Here is a 19,126-nt window from a genome sequence, read left to right as displayed (position 1 = left end):
CCTGTACCTTTTTACAGATATGGCCAAGCTTTCCATCTCTATGCTTTGAAGTTTGATCTCTTGGATGAAGTTCTTAATAACATGTTCATAAGGCTGAATTAATCTTGGTTCCACTAAGCTGATGTTCGCATACAGAACACTGGCCTGCTCTTGCCTGGAAACAAACAAACAAACAAACAAACAAAAACAATGAAGCATATTTCCTTACACAAAAACACTACATTAGGCTTCCAAAATTTATTCAAAATGAAAACAACCCGTGTCTCAGATTTTAAAATTTAACAAGGCAAATACAGATTTGAAACATTCCGCACAGCATCTGCCCCTTCCAGTCTCTTTACTGCACTATACTTCTCCCAGAAAAACCTTTTCGAAGTATTACTTAAATCATTTCATATTACTTATGTTAGTTGTGTAAAGTGCAGGGTAAAACTGGAGTATCAGAGTGGTAAATCAGGCCCACTGAGTGCACTACTGCTAATCATACTATATAAGGAGATTATTCCTGTTGGAGGCTGCTGCATAGTGTAAAAGAGACACCATCTCAAGCACCTAAGTTATAATGGAAGATTAAGGAGTTGGGTATATTTTCTTGGAGAAAACAAGACAGAGATGACTCAATGAATAACACATTAGTAAATCAGAATCAGTAATTTCATTTGTCATAGTGATGCATAAGGTGAATTCTGAGATATCTGGGGCCCAGACCATTTACAGCTTTATAGATAGTGACCAACATTTTTTATTTAACCAGGAAGTAAATTGTCAAGGAACACTGAGTAAAAAAATCACTGGTATAAAACAAAATTATTTTAATTCCAATCATTTTATTCTTGGAACTTTGTCTGCTCTATTTGACAAAAAATAAAAAGGTAATCTTTCTAAGATGCCATTCCTATATACCATTCTCATGTGAAAAATAGTAGATGTTTAAGGAAAGCAAAAAATTGTGTGTGTGTGTGTATATATACAGTCGCTGAAAACTTTTACAAGAAAAAACACCACTTATAAAAACTCTGCCATTGTGCAGAACAACATGCTCATTTTTTTAATGCAGACTCCCTTCATAAATTATAATACAAAAATTCCTGACTGTCTAATCAAACAATTTTTGTGTTTGCTCTTGGCAAAATAGCAACAAAACACGCAACAGCTTAAGAAAAGAGGACAATATTACAGAGGTTACTACTGAAGAATACAATGAACTCATTGAACTCTCTGACCTTATCATCAGGAACTATAGTTGTGTAATGTATTTTATTACATGCTAGATACTTCTGTTACTTGGATTATAAATCTGATTACCGTACTGGAAATATTATTATGGTAGGACCTAGAGGCCCCAACGAAGATCAGAGCCAGATGATGTGAGGCACTGTACACACAGAGATGGATCCTGCCCTGAAGAGTTTACAACCTAAACAGACAGAGAAAATGGGAAGGGAAACTGAGGTATGGGAAGGTGATGTGTTTTGCCCAAGGTCATCCAGTGGGTCAGTGGCAGAAAATAGAATGAAACCAAAGTTTTCTGAGTCCTACTCCAGCACCATATCTAATATACCATGTGTAAATTTTCTCTTTTCCTTTTTACAGAAAAGTTTGAAATTTTTAAATGAAAAGTTTCTAAGATTTTCCCCAAGATTATACACTTGACTCTTTTCCAATAATGAAATTATACTTGCAGTTATCCAGTCATGAAGAATCTCTTACAAATGCAGCATTATTTAAAATATAACTTAAAAGGTTTGCATCTCCTTGGACACTTTTTTTATAGAATGAGGATTCATGTTTTCTGTAGCTAGTACTTTATCTACTTTAAGCACCTCATACTGTAAATCCATGGTGTAGGTTATCAACATACCTTCTCACAGTGTCTCCATATGATTTCCCACCAGCAGTATGCATTATGCTATTACAACTGTACCATAACTGCTGCTACAGCTCACATACCATTTTAAACAACTGCAGAACTTCCAGGAGACTGTAAAAATCTATAGGCTGAAACTTTGATGTACAAGTTGAATATATGGCAATGTACCAAGAGCACAACGAAATGCAGATTTACTGATGCTCATGGCATTTTTGCGCACCTAAACTATCGTTCTCAGAAATCATTTCTTTTATACAGGCTAGTACTTTAGGTATATTAGGTATTTCTGTAAGTTAAAATTTCAACACTTGTAATAATCTTTGACGATTCTCTGCCATATATGCACAGTTGCATGTTTCATAACATATTTTTAAAGTAATATCATGATTCATAATGATCATGGTACTAACCAGGTTTATCCAGTCATGACTATGCATGAATAACCAGTAATTAAAAAACTCCCTTAACGCATATTTACACAGTTTGGTCAATAACCCACATTTAAAATACAGATAAGGGCATTTTCATTTGACACTAATATAAAAGTTAAAACACCACTGACATTAAATACAAACTATCACCATGCTTAATTAATTTTTAAATGAGGGAAAACAAAGAAATTCAAAGGCTGAAATTCCATCCTCATTACTTTGTTCTCAGTATTACAAGGGCAAGACAAAGTTGAGATGCTACGGTTCATATCGTGTAGTATATACTCTGGTTTCTCTTCAGATCGTATAAATCTTTCGCCTTTTACTAAAGATTTCCTTAGGCAAAACAAAGAGTTTAGAATGGTTTAGATTTTGCCCGGCAAAAACAAATTGAGGGCCAGATCCTGCCAACATTTACAAAGTAGGTATTAATTAATTATTGTAGTATTATTAGCGGTCACTTTTAACTCAACAATACTACTCAGATGAATAAGGACTACTTATTTAAGTCAGGATTGGGCCCTAAATAAAAGAAAATGTGTTCTTTGTATATCAAAATCCACCATAGTCAAATGAATCCTTCATCCCTCTAAGGTAGATACATTCAACATTATTTGGATCAGCACTCTTGGGTCTTTGGGATGTGAATGTAAAATCTAAAGCTGAGCAAAAAATTTGTAGTGACTACATTATTCAATGAGTTTTTCTTTTTGTTAATTGTCAAGACGACACATATCAATAAGACACATGGGAATGGGCGACAGGGGATGGATCACTTGATAATGACATGTTCTGTTCATTCCCTCTGGGGCACCTGGCATTGGCCACTGATGGAAGATAGGATACTGGGCTAGATGAACCCTTGGTCTGACTCAGTATGGCTGCTCTTATTCATTAGTAGGTATTATTCACCCCCCAAAAAATGAAAAATTCTTGGTCCATAGATGATTTGTGATCAGTTTATTGAGAGCATTTGATATTCAAAACTAATTGCATTGGTTAGTTTTGACAGGATACATAGACAGGGCCGGCTTCAGGGTTTTTGCCGCCCCAAGCAGCAAAAAAAAAAAAAAAGCCACGATAGTGATCTGCGGCACTTCGGCAGCAGCTCTACCACTGCCGCTTCATTCTTTGGCGGCAATTCAGCAGCAGGTCCTTCGCTCCGAGAGGGACCTGCTGCCGAATTGCCGCCAAAGAGCCGGACGTGCCGCCCCCCTCCGTTGGCCGCCCCAAGCACCTGCTTGCTGAGTTGGTGTTGGCCCTGTACATATATCACAGCATGTTTCTGCCTCCTCAGATTGATGAGCACAACTTTTTAGAATCAGGTTTTTGGTGTGCACATACATCTGAGTTCAAAATTTGCATTTCGCAAATATTTTATATCTGTTCTAAATTTGCTGCTTCCATGAACGTTCCTGCCAATAAAACTCTTTGTTATAGTATTCACAGAAAGCAAACACAAACATAGCCAAAATTTATTAAATTTTTTTATTTGAGAAAATGTTTGTGGAGTTTTTTTTGAGGTATTGCACATACATCTGTATGCTCACACATCTGTATTGCACATACAGGTTCTGTCAGCTCTGTTTGGACAGAAGAGACCGTATCATCAACCCTTTCACAAGAGTAGGGGGGTTGTGTTGTGTTCTTCGCAAGAAAAAAAAAAAAAAGTCCTTGGCAAAACAATGCTCAGGCCCTCCTCACTCCAGTGTTGTACAGTACTGCTTGACTGATTCCCACCATCCTAGTGGAGCTATATGTGTAAATCTAAAGTGTGCTTTGTGGTTGGAAAGATCCTTTGGGGCAGAAAGCACTGTACTCGTAAAATATTACTACTAAAGCATCTTTAGTGCACTGACCAATAGGTTCTTGCTTACAGTACAACATATGCAGCTACAATGCCTCATGCTGACAAACTGAAAATTAATCAAGTACACTGGTCTCTCCCTACAACAAACTCCTTGCGCCAGTGGTGAAGCTTTGTTCTGTATTTTTACAATTTTACATTTTTGTTCCTGTTCCAAGAGTGTCACTGCCACTCCTCTCTCAGTGTTCTATTTTCTGACATCAAAGATTAAACAAATGAACAAACACAAAGAACGAAGGTTGAAAGCAATGCTTCAGTACCGTGTCTGACTGCGCACAGATGTGGGTAAGCTTTGTATTAAGATGTTGATGTCAGAAACATAAGTAGCTGTTATAGTACTTTAGGCTAGCTATGTGATCCAAAAACCTCTTTATGTTCATTGTTCCTCACTGGCCCAATTACAGCAGTCAGAGCTAGATTCAGAACACCCTAGTGGCATATTTTTATGCAGAGCCAGTTAGGTCTAAGAGGTAAAGCAAAACCCACACAACCACAGTAGTGCAACACCCAACAGAAGCTGCAATAGCCACTGGGAGTTTTATTTTTTAAAACTGAAACTGACAGCTAGGGGATGTTGATGGCACTTACCTGAGCACGTCAGTGACAGCTTTGCATAAAATCTTAATTAAAAACATGACTCAACAGCCCACAGCAGCAACAGAAAAACACAGAAGAAATTAAAACTTTGTAACAAATTTGCTATAATTCCATTTGACCACTGGCATCTTGAGCAAGATGGAATACATTTTCACAAATTATCAGTAGTGCCATTGACTTAATCACCTCAAGTATCTGAATTTTGTAACATTAACTTGCAAGCTCACTGTAATACTTTATAAATTCACAGAATTTTAGAAGGATGTGGCCTTGTGCAGTGAGTGTTTGATGGTTATAAAAATAATTTTTCTGAATTGCTTATTTGCATATTTTTTCAACCACTGTTCTGCTTTCACATAGTTTGGGACACTTTACTGGCATAATTACAGCAGGACAGAGTCATTGTACTGAATAATTTAACTGATTCATGCTGTCCATTTTTTCCAACTCTTTATGGAGAGATTACTTTTCAAAAATGTACTAGTTATTCAAAATTGTTTGCTGAATAAACTATGAAAATAAGTTGTGGTCTGCAGCTTATTCCTGAGCAGTGCATTGTGAATATCTAATATTTGAATCTCAGATTGTTTTGATGGGATACAGAGGGAGACTAAAAAGTTTGTATTTCAATGTTAGAAAATTCAGAACTTTCAATTTAAAAATTAACCCAGTTTGAATTCTTTAAGACTGTTCAATGGTTTTTTTGGCCTCCTTCACTTCCAAGTGCCAAGCTTTTAACTCTTAAAAATGTGTACACCCGGAGATGTACATAAATATTATTGCATGGGATAGATGTTTTAAAAATAATGTGAAAGAAATTATTGGTATTCATTGTCACTAGGGACTGAATCCCTGTTGTGCAATCTGCCAGCTATTCCCAAAAGGTATGTTCCCAAAGTAGAGCTTTGCAATAAATGTAGAATAGAAAAGCATTCTGGGTATTGATGTATACCTGCCCTGAATATACCTTGCTTCATCTTAAGATCATGACTGGACAGGTATTTACAACAGTGTTTAAGACAGAGATTGGCCTGAAAACTCCAGATCCAAACACTCCAAATTTCAGATCCGTATCAGCTCAAACCCATCTCCATTTTATGCAGTTGTAGGGAAAGCAGGCTCTACCGTAGTTTGGCTAGCCACCATGAATGGAGCTAAAGCGCATTAGAGCGAGGCCAGGTAGAGATGACCTAAGGTAGAGCTCTTTTTTTTTTTTTTTTTTAAACATGACTCTGCGGCATGCCTCCATGCACACTGACAAATCAAGGCATCTTGGAACCCAGTTCAGCCACAAACAAGTTTAAATTGTGTTTATGCACAATTGTCAAGTGCATTTGCAAAACCTGTATAAAAAGGGCCTAGAAACTTTTAATCCTTATGGACTTTGGAATTCTGAAGCCAGTTAGGATGCTTGGAGTACTCGTTTTCATATTAATATGCTACAGGCCTGATTCTGATCTCATGCCTCCTAACTTTATCTTTCAGTTTTACATCTGTGTAACAATTTATTTCAGTGGAGTTATTCCTGATTTACATTGGTATTAGTGCAGTCAGAATCAGGACCAGAATGTTTTTCAGGAACACAGTTGTCTCATAATAGCGCTAGTGATTGAAGCTTTGGGAACAAATTGGAAGGTCTAGACAGTACCTGTTTATCTGTCTCAAGTGCTTTGAATGAGTGCACTGTGGAAGGTTTTGCCCTCTTTTAGCCATCGCTCCTTTCTTGAGTGTTATCATCCTGAAATGCAGCTTTTTATGCAGTAGACACTGATACACATTTTTCAGTCATGATTATTTTGTACATTATTTTGCAGATTTGGTAGCTTTGTCCATGCCAATGTTATGCTGAGTTTATTAAATTTTAAAGATCTACTGATATTTTATGGAAAATCAGTTACTTGCATAGTTCCACAGAAGAGCTATTATGAACAAAATTAACATTCACATAGCTCCAACTTTATAGAAATGAAATAAAATTAAATTCTTGTCCTGAAGAGATGGGAGCCTACAATCACACATAGGAAGTAAAATGAAGTAAGGCACAAAGAAAGGAATAAATAACAGAAGTGGAGCTTTGTAGTGAAAAGCATGGGAAAATGGTGGGATTTTCAGAGAGAGAATATTTATAACCTTACATTTAATGACCTTTCTACTTATGTAGCATACACTGAGGAGCACCGCCAGGTTTTCCGCCGCCTAGGGCGGCGGAAAGTCCCGCCGTGGAAATACCGCCACGGTCGCCGCCCCCCAAATTGCAGCGCCCTAGGCAACCGCCTAGGTCCCCTAATGGGTTGTGCCGGCCCTGCATACACTTCCTCACATCATTTTTAGTTTATATTTACTTGGGTATATTTCAGACTGAAGCTCAGAGTCCTGTAAGATGGGTGGGGAAAGAAATCAAATTTTTCCAGGTAGTGGGATTCAGGAGCTGGCCCTGAAAAGCTCTCTCTTCCCTACCCCTATTCCTCTCCTCCCCTCACCCCACCAACTTCTTGCTGGGGCATGAAATCCCTGTCTGGGGCATAAAAGGAGACAAAATCCAAAAGAAGTCACTATCCATAGTCCACCATTTGCAGACATCAATAACTGCTGGCACATTTGATGGTTACATGATTTGCAAGCACGAGTTTTCTCTTGAGGTGTCAGTGGGCGTTGGATCATTCCTTATTCTAATTTCAGGGAGGAAAAAGCTGCTGTCCTTTTTATACAGACTTAAAAATACCCTGCTGTTGTCTTTTAATGTTGGCAATTGAAATTTCAATAAGTGTGAGGGTAACTGAATACTCAGATAAAGTCAAATAGCTTTTAGTTGTATAATCTGATGTGTGCCTCAGTTCTCAATAAAGGAGAACTTCTAAGGCTCATGCAAATATGCTTCAATAGATAGCTCACTGCATATAAAACGAAATCACTGTCTTTTTGTGCTTAATTACTCATTGCATTTGATTTAATATAAAGGAAGAATGGTTATGTCTTGAATGAAAAGAAAGCAACAACAAAAAAAGATTCAGTTAAAATCAGATGTGTTGCATTATACTAGGTTACTAGTCTGGAAACACTTTCTACTTTTTGTGCTACTAGCACAATTGCTCACTGAGTATAAAGGCTAACTGGCAAACAACACTTCGGCTCACAGTGAATGCCTCACGTAGGAAACTGACTAAACTCACCCCCGGAAATTTGTGGAAAGAAAATCTTTCTTTGGAGGAAAAAAAGATAAATTTACTTCTCCCATCTAACTTCAAAAGATAATAGAGGCAACTATAACACATGCTTTGAAGGCATCCTGACAGCAAGCTAAATTAAATTAATTGGACAATCAATAAATCAAACTGCAGACAGGCAAGACACATCCCATAACAGTTGTCTAAAAAATTAAGCTAGTTTCAAAATATGCACTATACAGTACATAGAAACAGAGTACCTGCCCACAGATACTGTATATCTAACATCTACTACTATACTGAATGCCGATTTGATTGGGAGATGGATCATTAATACTGAAATGAATTAAGGCTTATTTTATGCCTTTTAGTGTTACGTTTACTGAAATAATTCCTGAGCCTTGCTTATTGAAATCTCTTTGATTTGCGGGCACTGAATCTGAGCCATAATCATCCTGAGAACACCGCAAAATATGATACAATCTGGAAAATATTAATACCACATGGTAATTAACCTTAAGCTGTTTGAAGCAGGTCTTAAACCCCAATCTTGAAATTACTTACACATGTAATTTTACATGTGATCAGCCCTGCTGAACTCCTATATAATATTGGAGATACCAGAAACTTTCCTTACACCTTATCAACAGTTTGATAAGGCAGCAGTTAACAACATAACTTATCATTTTAAACTGGTGGAGACCACAGCTGTTCAGCAAGGATTTCTCCTTTAGCTGGTGTGATACGGTTTCTCATGACAAAGATTTAAAGGTGTATCATTAGACAGATTTTCTAAGTAGGCTTCATCTTGGCCAGCTGGCATGTGTTAATAGTCTACATGGGCTTGTCTATGCTAGAGTGTTAGAATGTGCTAGTATGAGTATGCTAGCTAACCTTCTAACAACACACCTTTTATTCTAATCAAGACAAAACCCATAAGGCACTATTAGAAAGTCAGAAGTAAGTACACAGATAATGTTAACTAGCTGGAATTTCTGATACCACAGGAATTGTGTATTGTCTCTACTAAAGTCAGTATTCAACTCTCGAAAATTATTTTAAAAACCTATATAATACTTTTGCTCCTGCATTATGGCTTTCTGCAAAATTGATTGATTTTGGTATCTTTTGCATTAACCCTACATAAAGACAGCATGACTGGAACTCTGTTAAAAACACTAGTTTTGATTAAAGAAAGTGAATATGCCATAGTTAAGGCCCTTCATTTTCAGTTCTTACTACTTTTTACTGAAAAATTCCTGGGTTTTACAAAAGCTATTATTCAGTTTTTTACTGGTTTTCACCCGAATTTTGGACCACTCATGTACATGAAAATACTGATTATGTTAAGAAAATCCAATAAAATTACATTAGGTAGACATGTAGCGGTTCATGGGATTCTTCCATCCTAAGTACAGGACTCTGCACTGGTCCTTGTTGAACTTCATCGGATTTCTTTTGGCTCAATCCTCCAATTTGTCTACCTCCCCCCCCCCCAGTTTAGTGTCCTCTGCGAACTTGCTGAGGATGCAATTAATCCCATCATCCAGATCATTAATAAAGATGTTGAACAAAACCAGCCTCAGGACCGACCCCTGGGACACTACGCTTGATGCCAACTAGACATCGAGCCATTGATCACTACCCATTGAGCCCAACAATCTAGCCATCTTTCTATCCACCTTATAGTCCATTAATCCAATCCATACTTTTTAACTTGCTGGCAAGAATACTGTGGGAGACTTTAGCAAAGTTTTTGATACCGTCAAGATATCTCATGTCCACCACTTTACCCATATCCACAGAGCCAGTTATCTCATCATAGAAGGCAACCAGGTTGGTCAGGCATGACTTGCCCTTGGTGAATTCATGTTGACTGTTCCTGAGGAGGGAGGGATAGCTCAGTGTTTTGAGCATTGGCCTTCTAAACCTAGGGTTGTGAGTTCAATCCTCTGAGGGGGCCATTTAGGGATCTGGGCCGAAAATCTGTCTGGGGATTGGTCCTGCTTTGAGCAGGGGGTTGGATTAGATGATCTCCTGAGGTCCCTTCCAACCCTGATATTCTATGATTCTATGTTTATGTTAATAATAAATTAGTCTACCTGTCTGTTAAAGTGAGGCAAATAGTGGAAGATACACAAACATGTGTACATACTGTTAATGTACAGTTCATAAAAAAAGCCACAGCATTAAACTGCTTTTAGTTTCAATACTCTTACTTTTCTCTATTTGTTGCTTTTTTCTGTCCTCCTGTTCCCACAATATTAACCCTGATATTTACCCAGAAAACTACTGAGTTAATTTTTGCACGATTTTTACCATTTTATTAATTTTTGTAATGAACACTGATAAATTCCTGGAACATTTTAAACAAAATAAAAACTGAAAATGAAGGGCCTTAGCCATACCGATGCATTACAAACCTTAGTATAATTTAAATGTTAATAGCTAAGCAGCATGGCCTAGTGGATAGGACGCTGGACTGGGACAGGAGAACTGGGCTCAATCCCCGGCTCTGCCATTATTTTGCTGGGTGTTCTTGGGCCAGTCATGTCCCTTTCTGTGCCTAAGTGTCCTCATCTGTAAAATGGAGATAATGATACTGATCTCCTTTGTAAAGTACTCTGCGATCTATGGATGAAAAGCACTGCCTAAGACCCAGGCATTCATTATTATTGAAGCACAAGAGAAATTTCTAATCCAAGATTCAGATTTTTTTAATAGTTTTATTCTATTTGTATCATATGGTGAAATTTTCTTGTTTGTAGAATAAAGGCCAATTGTCCCCTTTGATGCAAGTGCAACTCCCAATGGCAATACGAGGAAGTAGAGAAAGGTTGTCCTTTCTATCTTACAGGGAAACTGGTCCCATTTCTGTCCTGTTACTCTGATCTTCTAAGGCTTACTCCTCCATTTTTATGAGCAATCCAGCAAGGCACTTAATAAGCACATGCTCAAATGCTTTTCTGGATTGGGGCCCACTACCACGTACTCAACACCTTGAAGGACCAAATGCTGAATTATTCCAGCTTACCTGTATAACTGAGGTCAGAATCTGGGCATAGTCAAGTTAGCGTCTCTATTGATGGTTCATATTTTAACTAATTACACATCTGAGCTGGCCAGGGTTTGTTTGTTTGCTTGTTTTAAATTATTTTACTTGTGGTTCTCAGTACAAATATATCTCAGGGAAATACTATATCAGAGAAATAAAGAAAAATGCATGTGCTGGGACACAAAATGCCATTTTGAGAACAACAGACTATTATGTAAAATTTCGGATACTAGTAAACTGCATACCTTAAAAACAGTTCTGTAATTAGTATGGTGAGAAGTTTGCCATTTTAAGATTTTTTTCCAGTTTTGAATTCAGAAGCATTTCAGCCATCCTGTTTAACTTTTCCTTTAGGAAAAGTTTAGGAAATGTGGATTTATAAACAGTTAAATGTAAAACAATATAATAATATAAAGTCATCTCAAGCTTTACATTTTTTTGTCCAAGGCCCATATCCTTCAAACACTTAAGTATCTGCATAACTTTGCTCATATAAGTAATCCTATTGATTTCAATGGGACTACCCAGAGGAGCAAAGATAAACATGCTAAAACATGTGCCAGATCTGGGACCAGCATGGAGAAATTTAACAGCATAGCTCGGCTTCCAGTGCTTGAAGACTGCAAACAGAAAGGAAAAATAAAATAAAACAAAGGATGCCCTGAACTTGAATTGATACATGCCTAACAAATGAAGCCAAGGATTATACATTATAGAGGTTCAAAGTTATTTAGAAACCTAAAAAGGAAGCGGACTGGTTTGCATGAAGAAATAATACAGAATTATTCATTTGATACGAGTACACATGCACTTAAATCACCACCATTTCATTTTGAATGTCTTTCAGTTGGTAATTTGATGTCTGAGAATTCCAACTCTCATAATCAGACCACATCACTTATACCAAATAAAGCTATTCCCATTCCCTCCTACTACCCTCTTAGACAAACAATGGGACAGCATTCAAATTGCTGCTGCAAACACAGTAACCAAGACACTGGGATAGGTTTGTTAGTGAAAGAAGATGAATGCTTTCACAAAGCACCATGGCGCACAAGTCATATTTTTTGATCTCCTACTGAACGACTCCTACATCAGTAATCATGGTAGGCCCAAAGTGCATCAAAGAGATCCTTTTTATTGAGTGATGCCAGTTCCCAGCTGCCTCTGCATTACATACTGTGGGCTTCTGCAGTTCCCTCCCCTCAGACTACCTGTCTGGGAAGTTAAACCACTTAAAGGTACAGTTACCAATATCAATCTTCCTTCCTCTGCCAGCCAAAACTTAAGAATACCATAATTTAAATGTTTACATAACACACAATTCCAAACACTTATAACCAACCTAATTAAATTTACTAACAGTGTTCTATCAATCTCTGAGGAGACTTCAACTGTCACTTGGACTTGCAGGTTTCCTTTGAACATAAGTACTACTGTTGTCAGGAGGCAGTGAGTCTATTTTTTCTGGCAGTATTATATCCTGGGGCTCAGTTGTCTGGATCGGTTGTGGCTGTTACCAAACTGAGACCTTCTCAGGCAAGACAGCAAACACAGTGCCCCTCATCCCTTTCTTTTCTCAAAGCTGGGGAAAATGTCTGTTTCCTCCTCAGTATATGTCCATTTGGAGTGACACCCTCCTAAAACATTGCTGTTTGCAACCATTCATTTCCATCAGAGACATTCACTGTGCCGTATTCATGAAGTAGTGATAGCTCCCAGAACATATTGAGTTTTTTGTATAGCTTTATCTGTCTCTTTATATTTCTGCAAATCTCCAGTTCCTCTGAGATCAGCTTTTTCATTACAGGCATTCTAGTTCTCGGTTTTCTATTAAATAAAATGCCTACAGGTAATAAACTATGTTTCATTGGTGCATTCTATAATGTAAAGGTAAAGATCTGTACTTAGGTATTGTTAAATTACAGACCACTACCAATGACTGCAGCATTTTTCAACAGACACTTCCTTATTTTAACATCATTTTCAACCAACCCATTTGATTGGGGTAATGGGGACTAGAGGTTACATTCCTAAACCCAAACTTCACTGCAAACTTCTTAAACTCATATCCACTGAACTGCAGCCCAGTGTCAGATGTAACCACATGTGGGTATACCCACATCAGGTATACCATGGCTAGCAAAAACAGATTTGATATGCACAATCACCTGTTTAGTTGTAGTATCTTCTAGTAAAGCTATCTCAGGGATGTGAGAATAACAGTCTATAATAAATGCATAGTTCCCCCCTCCATCATCGTAAACAAATCTATGCCTACTCTGCTCCAAGCAGAAAATCTTTCCTATGTCACCAAAATGGGCTCTTTTGCTTGACTTAGCTTGTACTTCTGGCACATGAAACAAGCCATGGCAGCTTCCTTAATGTCGCTGTTCTTTCGAGGCCAATATAAAATGTTTCTAGCTCTCCTCTTAGAGTTTTCGATCCCCACATGAGCATCTTTTATCCTTTTTAACATATTTTTCTATTACAATTTAGGGATCTTCATCCTGATATCTTCAAAGAAAATGCCATCTAGGACTGAGAGCTTCCCTCTTAATTGGTCATAGAAGCTGGGAACATGCTGTTCTGACTACCCAATAGAAATAGCCTTATTCACTTTCTGCAGCTTCTCATCCTGATCTGTTGCTCTGGCAATCACAGTCCACATTTTGTCTGAGACCAGAAAGGTTATTTTACCAAACTGACATGCACAAAATCTAGCTCTGGAATTTGCTCCCCTAGACAAATATTCTAGAAAGCATGTCTGCAACTACCAAATCACTCCCAGGTTTCTATTCGATTTGCAACTGAAAAAATAACCTTTATATTTTTGGGGAATATTTACCAAGCAATTTATGGCAATGGTAATAATTGGTTTATGGTCATTTCAGCTAACATTGGTCTCCCATAAATAAAAATATGAATCTTTTTACACGGATGGACTGGCCATAGCCGCCTCCTTTATCGGAGGATACTGATACTCAGTTTTTTGTTAGCGCCCGTGGCGCATAAACCACTCGTCTCCAGTTTTGACCATACTGTTGCCAATACCCTCCTTAGAGGGATCTATGGACATCTCAGTTTTACACTTACTGTGATAGTACCTCCAGACTAGGGCCTCTTTAACTATCTTCTTCAGTTTTTCAAACCCTTTATTAAGACTGGCAGCCTATGTACACTGGACATCTTTGCACAATAGTGCTCTCAGGTTGCTGGTTTGAGCAGCTAGATTTGGCACAAGTTTCCCTACGTAGTCCACCATTTCAAGGAATCTTTGTACCCCTCTCGTCTGTTGAGACGGGCATGTTGGTGATGACCTCAACCAGGACACGTTGCTGCGTTAGCTGCTCTTCTAGGTATGTTATTTCTGTTACAAAGAATTTTTGTTTATTTAACTTTAGCCCAGCTGCACTTGCTCGTTCTTGAGCTGCCCAGAGCCTCTAGTCATACTCTTCTACTGTTTTTCTCCAGATCAGAACTTTACCTTTGTAAATCTTAGTATCCTCTAATATCCTGAAACATTTGTTATATTATCCAGTGTAACACCTCGGGAACAAAACACAATCCAAATGGCAGTCTGTGGAAACAGTGTCTCCCAAAGGTGTTTTGAATGTGCACAGATGTGTACAATGTTTTCTAGAGATAGGTACCACTCTACGACACATCCAGCATAGAAAAATATCTGGCATCAGCCATATCCCTCAAAATTTCTCCCCTGACAGGTAGTGGAAAATATTCTCTTTTTACATATTTCTATCATTTTTTAGGTCTATAAATAAGTGAAGGAGTCCATCTTTTTTTCCCCCGTCAGTGATTAACAAGTGCACCCACTCTTTTGGTTCTTCTCATGCTGATTACCAGAGCAATAAGCCTGTGTCTCTCTGCTTTAGGCCAAAGGGAACTTTCCTAGGTGTGTGAATAGTGGGGCAATTAGGCTCTTTCAGCTATACTCTGTACTCATTTGAGAGCCTCCCTATCCCCTGGAAGATGTCCTCAAACTCTCATCATTTGTTTTGGTTCTCTGCCCCACCAAAGAGTGCACCTCTTGATGAGACTAAGAGTTTGACACTTTTAACCCAATGGCAGATGTTCTTTTCCCTGGCACTACTACAAATTTTATCTTTCCAGTTTGTTATTTACCCATATATCTAGTTAATATTCTCCTTTAGTGGGATAAACTCATTACTGTTTTAGCATTTACCTTCAAACCCCCCCCGCCCCCCGGCTTTTCTTTTAGTGCTAACACCACTGTTTCTGACAACTCACTAGCTTGTGCACCAGTGTCCAAATGAAAATTATTAAATTACTGATTTGCTTTCTGGCAGTCGGCCCATTCATCTTCTGCTGCAATGTTGTCCATTGCTTATGAAAAATTCCGCTGAGCTAGCAGTGATGTCGTTGTCCTCTTTGTCCACAATATGCATAAGTTTTCTTAAACAGGATGCCCAAAACTGACACACAAAATTAGGCTCCAAGCCTACAAGATGAGCCACATGGATGGACCCTTGTGAACGCACAGAGCCCTATTGAAGTCAGGGTCTCTGCATGAACACAAGGGTCCATCAAAGCACACTGGCATGCAACACTGACGCCTAAATGAACACTTCTGAAAGTGTGGCTACAAGACAAAGACTTTGAACAAAGGTTTTGGCAGGTAAAAAACAGCTTTTACTCTTAATTATCCAAAATATTAGGACTACATCTCTTGAATGCTTTTGGGGGGGATAGTATAGATTTAAAAAAACACTTTTTGGCCTCATTCCTACAAAGACTTACATACGTATTTAATTTTATACACAAGTAATCCCACTGAATTACATTGGACGAGTCACATATTTCAAATATTTCAAAGCACTTGCATAGGTTTTTGCAGAATCAGAGCCTTAAATAGTAGCAGTTAAACTTTAATTAAGGGATAACATTTAGATGTTTATCAAAACACTATAGATTATTCTATTTTATTAATATACAGACCTTTAAATCAAGTTAAATAGTTGGCCATCTTGATTTAAAATTATAGCCCAGTGAGTTGAGATTCATCATGTCTGACTTGATTTTTTTTTCATTTCTTTAATATTAAGTCCTGAGCCATTTACAATTGTTTCAAGAAAATAGATTAAGGTATGATCTGGACTAAACTTTTAACAATGAAAAACTTGATGGTCTGGAAACATGCTGACATTTTCAACTATTTTGAATAGGTTCACTTGCACCAGAGGTTTTGCCTATTTGTTCTTCTGCAAAATCTCTTCCTTGTTTCTTTCTCAACGTTTCCAACTACAGCCCTGGTCTAGGAATGCTTATACAGTGCTTAGCTTTTTACATAAAATTTGTCTGATTTAAATTAGATTGCTTGTGAGTAAAGTTAAGCCTGTGCATATGCGTTTGCAGGACTGTGACCTTAACAAGCAAGCCAGGTTGTTACCTTTCCTGTCTAACATGAAGCTTTACTCTGAGGATGGCTGGTCAAAATGTTTTGCATAAAAAGTATTTAACCAAAAAATGTTCTTTTAACAAATCTTAAAAAAACAAACAAACAAACAAAAAAACACAACCCAAAACTGTCAACGTCAAAATTTTCTGATTTTATAGAATGTATCAATTTTAATTAAAATTTCTGCTAAAAATAATAAAAAAAATCATAAAAAATAGACAATGGATCCATTTTGAACCCTTCAAAACGGAAACAACTTTACAATTATGGAAGTATTTTTTAACAGTTTTCATTGCGAAGCAGGCTGCGGCCAGCCAACTTTCCCCATTATGGGACTGAACATATTCTCATTGACTTCAGTGGGAGCAGAATCGGGGCCATCGCAGAAGGCTCAGAGCATAAAGAGAGAAGTGGGAGAATTCTTGCGATGTAGTGAAGTCTGAGTTGAGACCGCAGCACAGGAAGTATGGTCCAGAATGAGTTAATTACAGCCTCCGGGCTTATTCAAGGGGACTCAGTCAATTTAAACTTTCAGACAGAAGAGATATTTTTTTATCTTCTACTCTAATGACAGGTAACATCAGATTACTATACCTGAAAGAGATTAGAGGGGAATTTTCCCCCTCATTTGTTTAAGTTGTGCATTTCACAATACTTTGCATATAGTCTGTTTCACTTGCACAGTCAGTCCTTTCCCTGTTTGGGTCTTTCACAGTAGCGGAGGAGAGGGAAAGCATTTTAAAAACTCAAAAATGTGATAGTAAGGACCACAAAAACTGGCAGGGAGACCCAGGGGCAAAGTAGCACCTGAACCTACTTTTAACTCATAAATGTCAAGATTTCAAGTGGGTACTGTCCCATTAATGTGATTTTCTTTTACATCTGTTGCTTTGTTTGGTACTGAATCATTTGTCTCTTGTTCAAATAATGTGTGGGTACTCAGCAGCTGAGGGAGAGGATATTCACAACTCGAACTATGCAGGAGTGGAGAGATGAAATGCAGTCCATAAGCATCTGCACCTCCAGAATACAGGGCCTGATCTAAAGCTGCTATTGACTTCAATGAGCTTTGGATCAAGCCCGTAGATTGGAAAAGGGAGTGCTGGTATGCCAAGCCTCTCCCACACATAGGTTTGGAGACAAAGCACCTATGTAACTGGCCTCTGTCCAGAACACACTATGCACAGCCTCTTCGTAACCAACTGGGATCCCTCCCTCTGTGTGGCCCATGGGAGGCTCATCTCCCTCTGAGTCCAAGCAGGTGCCGTGCCCTCTGGATAGCCTAAGTGGTCATAAGTCCTTGCAGTCCTCTACACCACAGGCAAATTTTACCTTACCTACAGAAGAGTGTGTACAAGATCATGTCCTGCCCCACCAAAACAATGCAGAACTCCTCACCCTTTCGCGCAAGCATTAAACCTACATCCTCTTTAAGCTATGCTTCCATTAATTCTCAGGGACCCATCAATTAGGTGATGTCTCTTGAGCTCACAACATGCACAGGTGCCTACTCTGGCTAACCAGGATGGACTTTGGGATGGTTTCACCAGCATGGAAAACCCAAAGAACGAATTCTCATATAAAACTAGCATAAAAGGGGGTGGGGGAAAGAAGCAGATTGAGAGGGAATGAAATGAAAAGCGACTTTCCCCTATTTCACACAAACTATTATTACCCTGATTTTGCAGCTGGGACCACACTCTCCAACAGGCACTGCTGTGCTTTCCAGGCCAGAAGTTACCAGCTGTACTGTGACTGCGGCTTTTCATCCTGAGCCCTACTGTTCCCTTGTGACACCCCCACTCCCTGTCTCTTGTCGTGCGGTCCTTGAGCCAAGGGCCATCACTTTGTGCAGCGCCTGGCACAGCTGACCCTACCGCGATGCAACCAGCGTTAAGGCTGCCTTGTGCGCACGGAGGGTCCCCCTAAAGCAGGCAGTGTCTCCCCTCCCCGTGCTGGTGCCGGGTGGGGCGGGCAGGCGCTGAGACAGGGGTGGGTTAACTGCTGCCACACACCCGGGCCGCTCTCTCCGCAGGTGCCTGCGGCCGCCGGGGGAAGCAGCCCCGCCGCCAGCGCGGCTCTTACCTGGGGATGTATCTGGCCTCGCTCCCGAGCCGCAGCTCGAAATCCCGCCAGGGCTGGTTCGGCCCCGCCGCGCCCCACGCCTCCTCCTCGTCCTGCTCCAGCGGCCGCTGGCCGGCCCCGCGGAAGCCCCGGGCGAACTCCTGGAAGGTGATGGCCCCGTCGCGGTCCGTGTCCAGCCGCCGGAAGATCGCCTCGGCCTCGGCCGGCCGCACCCGCAGCTCGGCGCACAGCGAGCCGAACTCCGCCCGCTCGATGCGCCCGGAGCCCCGCACGTCGCAGGCCACGAAGAGGGAGCGGAGCCGGGCCAGCTCGTCCCCCTCCTCGAGCTCCATCGCCAGCGGCCCGGAAAGCGCCCTCCTGCCGCCCACTCCGGGCCGGGCTGCGGGCTCCGCTCCTGTCCGGCGCTGAGCTCAGCGAACCGACCGGCCGCACAACTTTCCCTGCCACCAGAGCCGCCCCCGGCCTGAGACGCGCCTGGCCGCCCCAGGCGCTCACTGGGCGGAGGAGCCCGCGCACCTCTCCAGCGAGGCAGGAGCCCTGGAAGTCGGCGGGCGGAGCCCAGGAACGTGCTGTTATGCAAGGCGTAGCGTTTGGCTGCCCGTGGGCATCGCTGTCAGCAG

At 39.9% G+C, this 19,126-nt stretch overlaps 1 protein-coding gene and 1 non-coding gene across 2 annotated transcripts in view; one reads left to right on the top strand and one right to left on the bottom strand.

Annotated features, from left to right (window-relative positions):
• RASEF (RAS and EF-hand domain containing) overlaps positions 1-18,838 on the bottom strand; it is a 48,937-nt gene extending 30,099 nt beyond the window's left edge. The window contains exons 1-2 of the mRNA XM_024193140.1: positions 18,507-18,838; positions 8-154 (exon numbers count right to left, since the gene is read on the bottom strand). Of these exons, the coding sequence (XP_024048908.1) occupies positions 8-154; positions 18,507-18,838 (479 nt within the window). The remainder of the gene's footprint in view (positions 1-7; positions 155-18,506) is intronic.
• On the top strand, positions 2,583-2,698 carry LOC112102101. Its single transcript, XR_002907716.1, has one exon. It is a non-coding gene; the product is annotated as a U5 spliceosomal RNA (small nuclear RNA).
• Positions 18,839-19,126: the final 288 nt, after the last annotated feature.

Source organism: Terrapene carolina, unplaced genomic scaffold (assembly GCF_002925995.2).
Source record: "Terrapene carolina triunguis isolate 2854851 unplaced genomic scaffold, T_m_triunguis-2.0 Scaffold113, whole genome shotgun sequence".
In the NCBI taxonomy this organism is placed as follows: Eukaryota; Metazoa; Chordata; order Testudines; family Emydidae; genus Terrapene; species Terrapene triunguis.
Note: the sequence above shows the minus strand (reverse complement) of the source record. Positions and strands in the feature narration are given on the sequence as shown.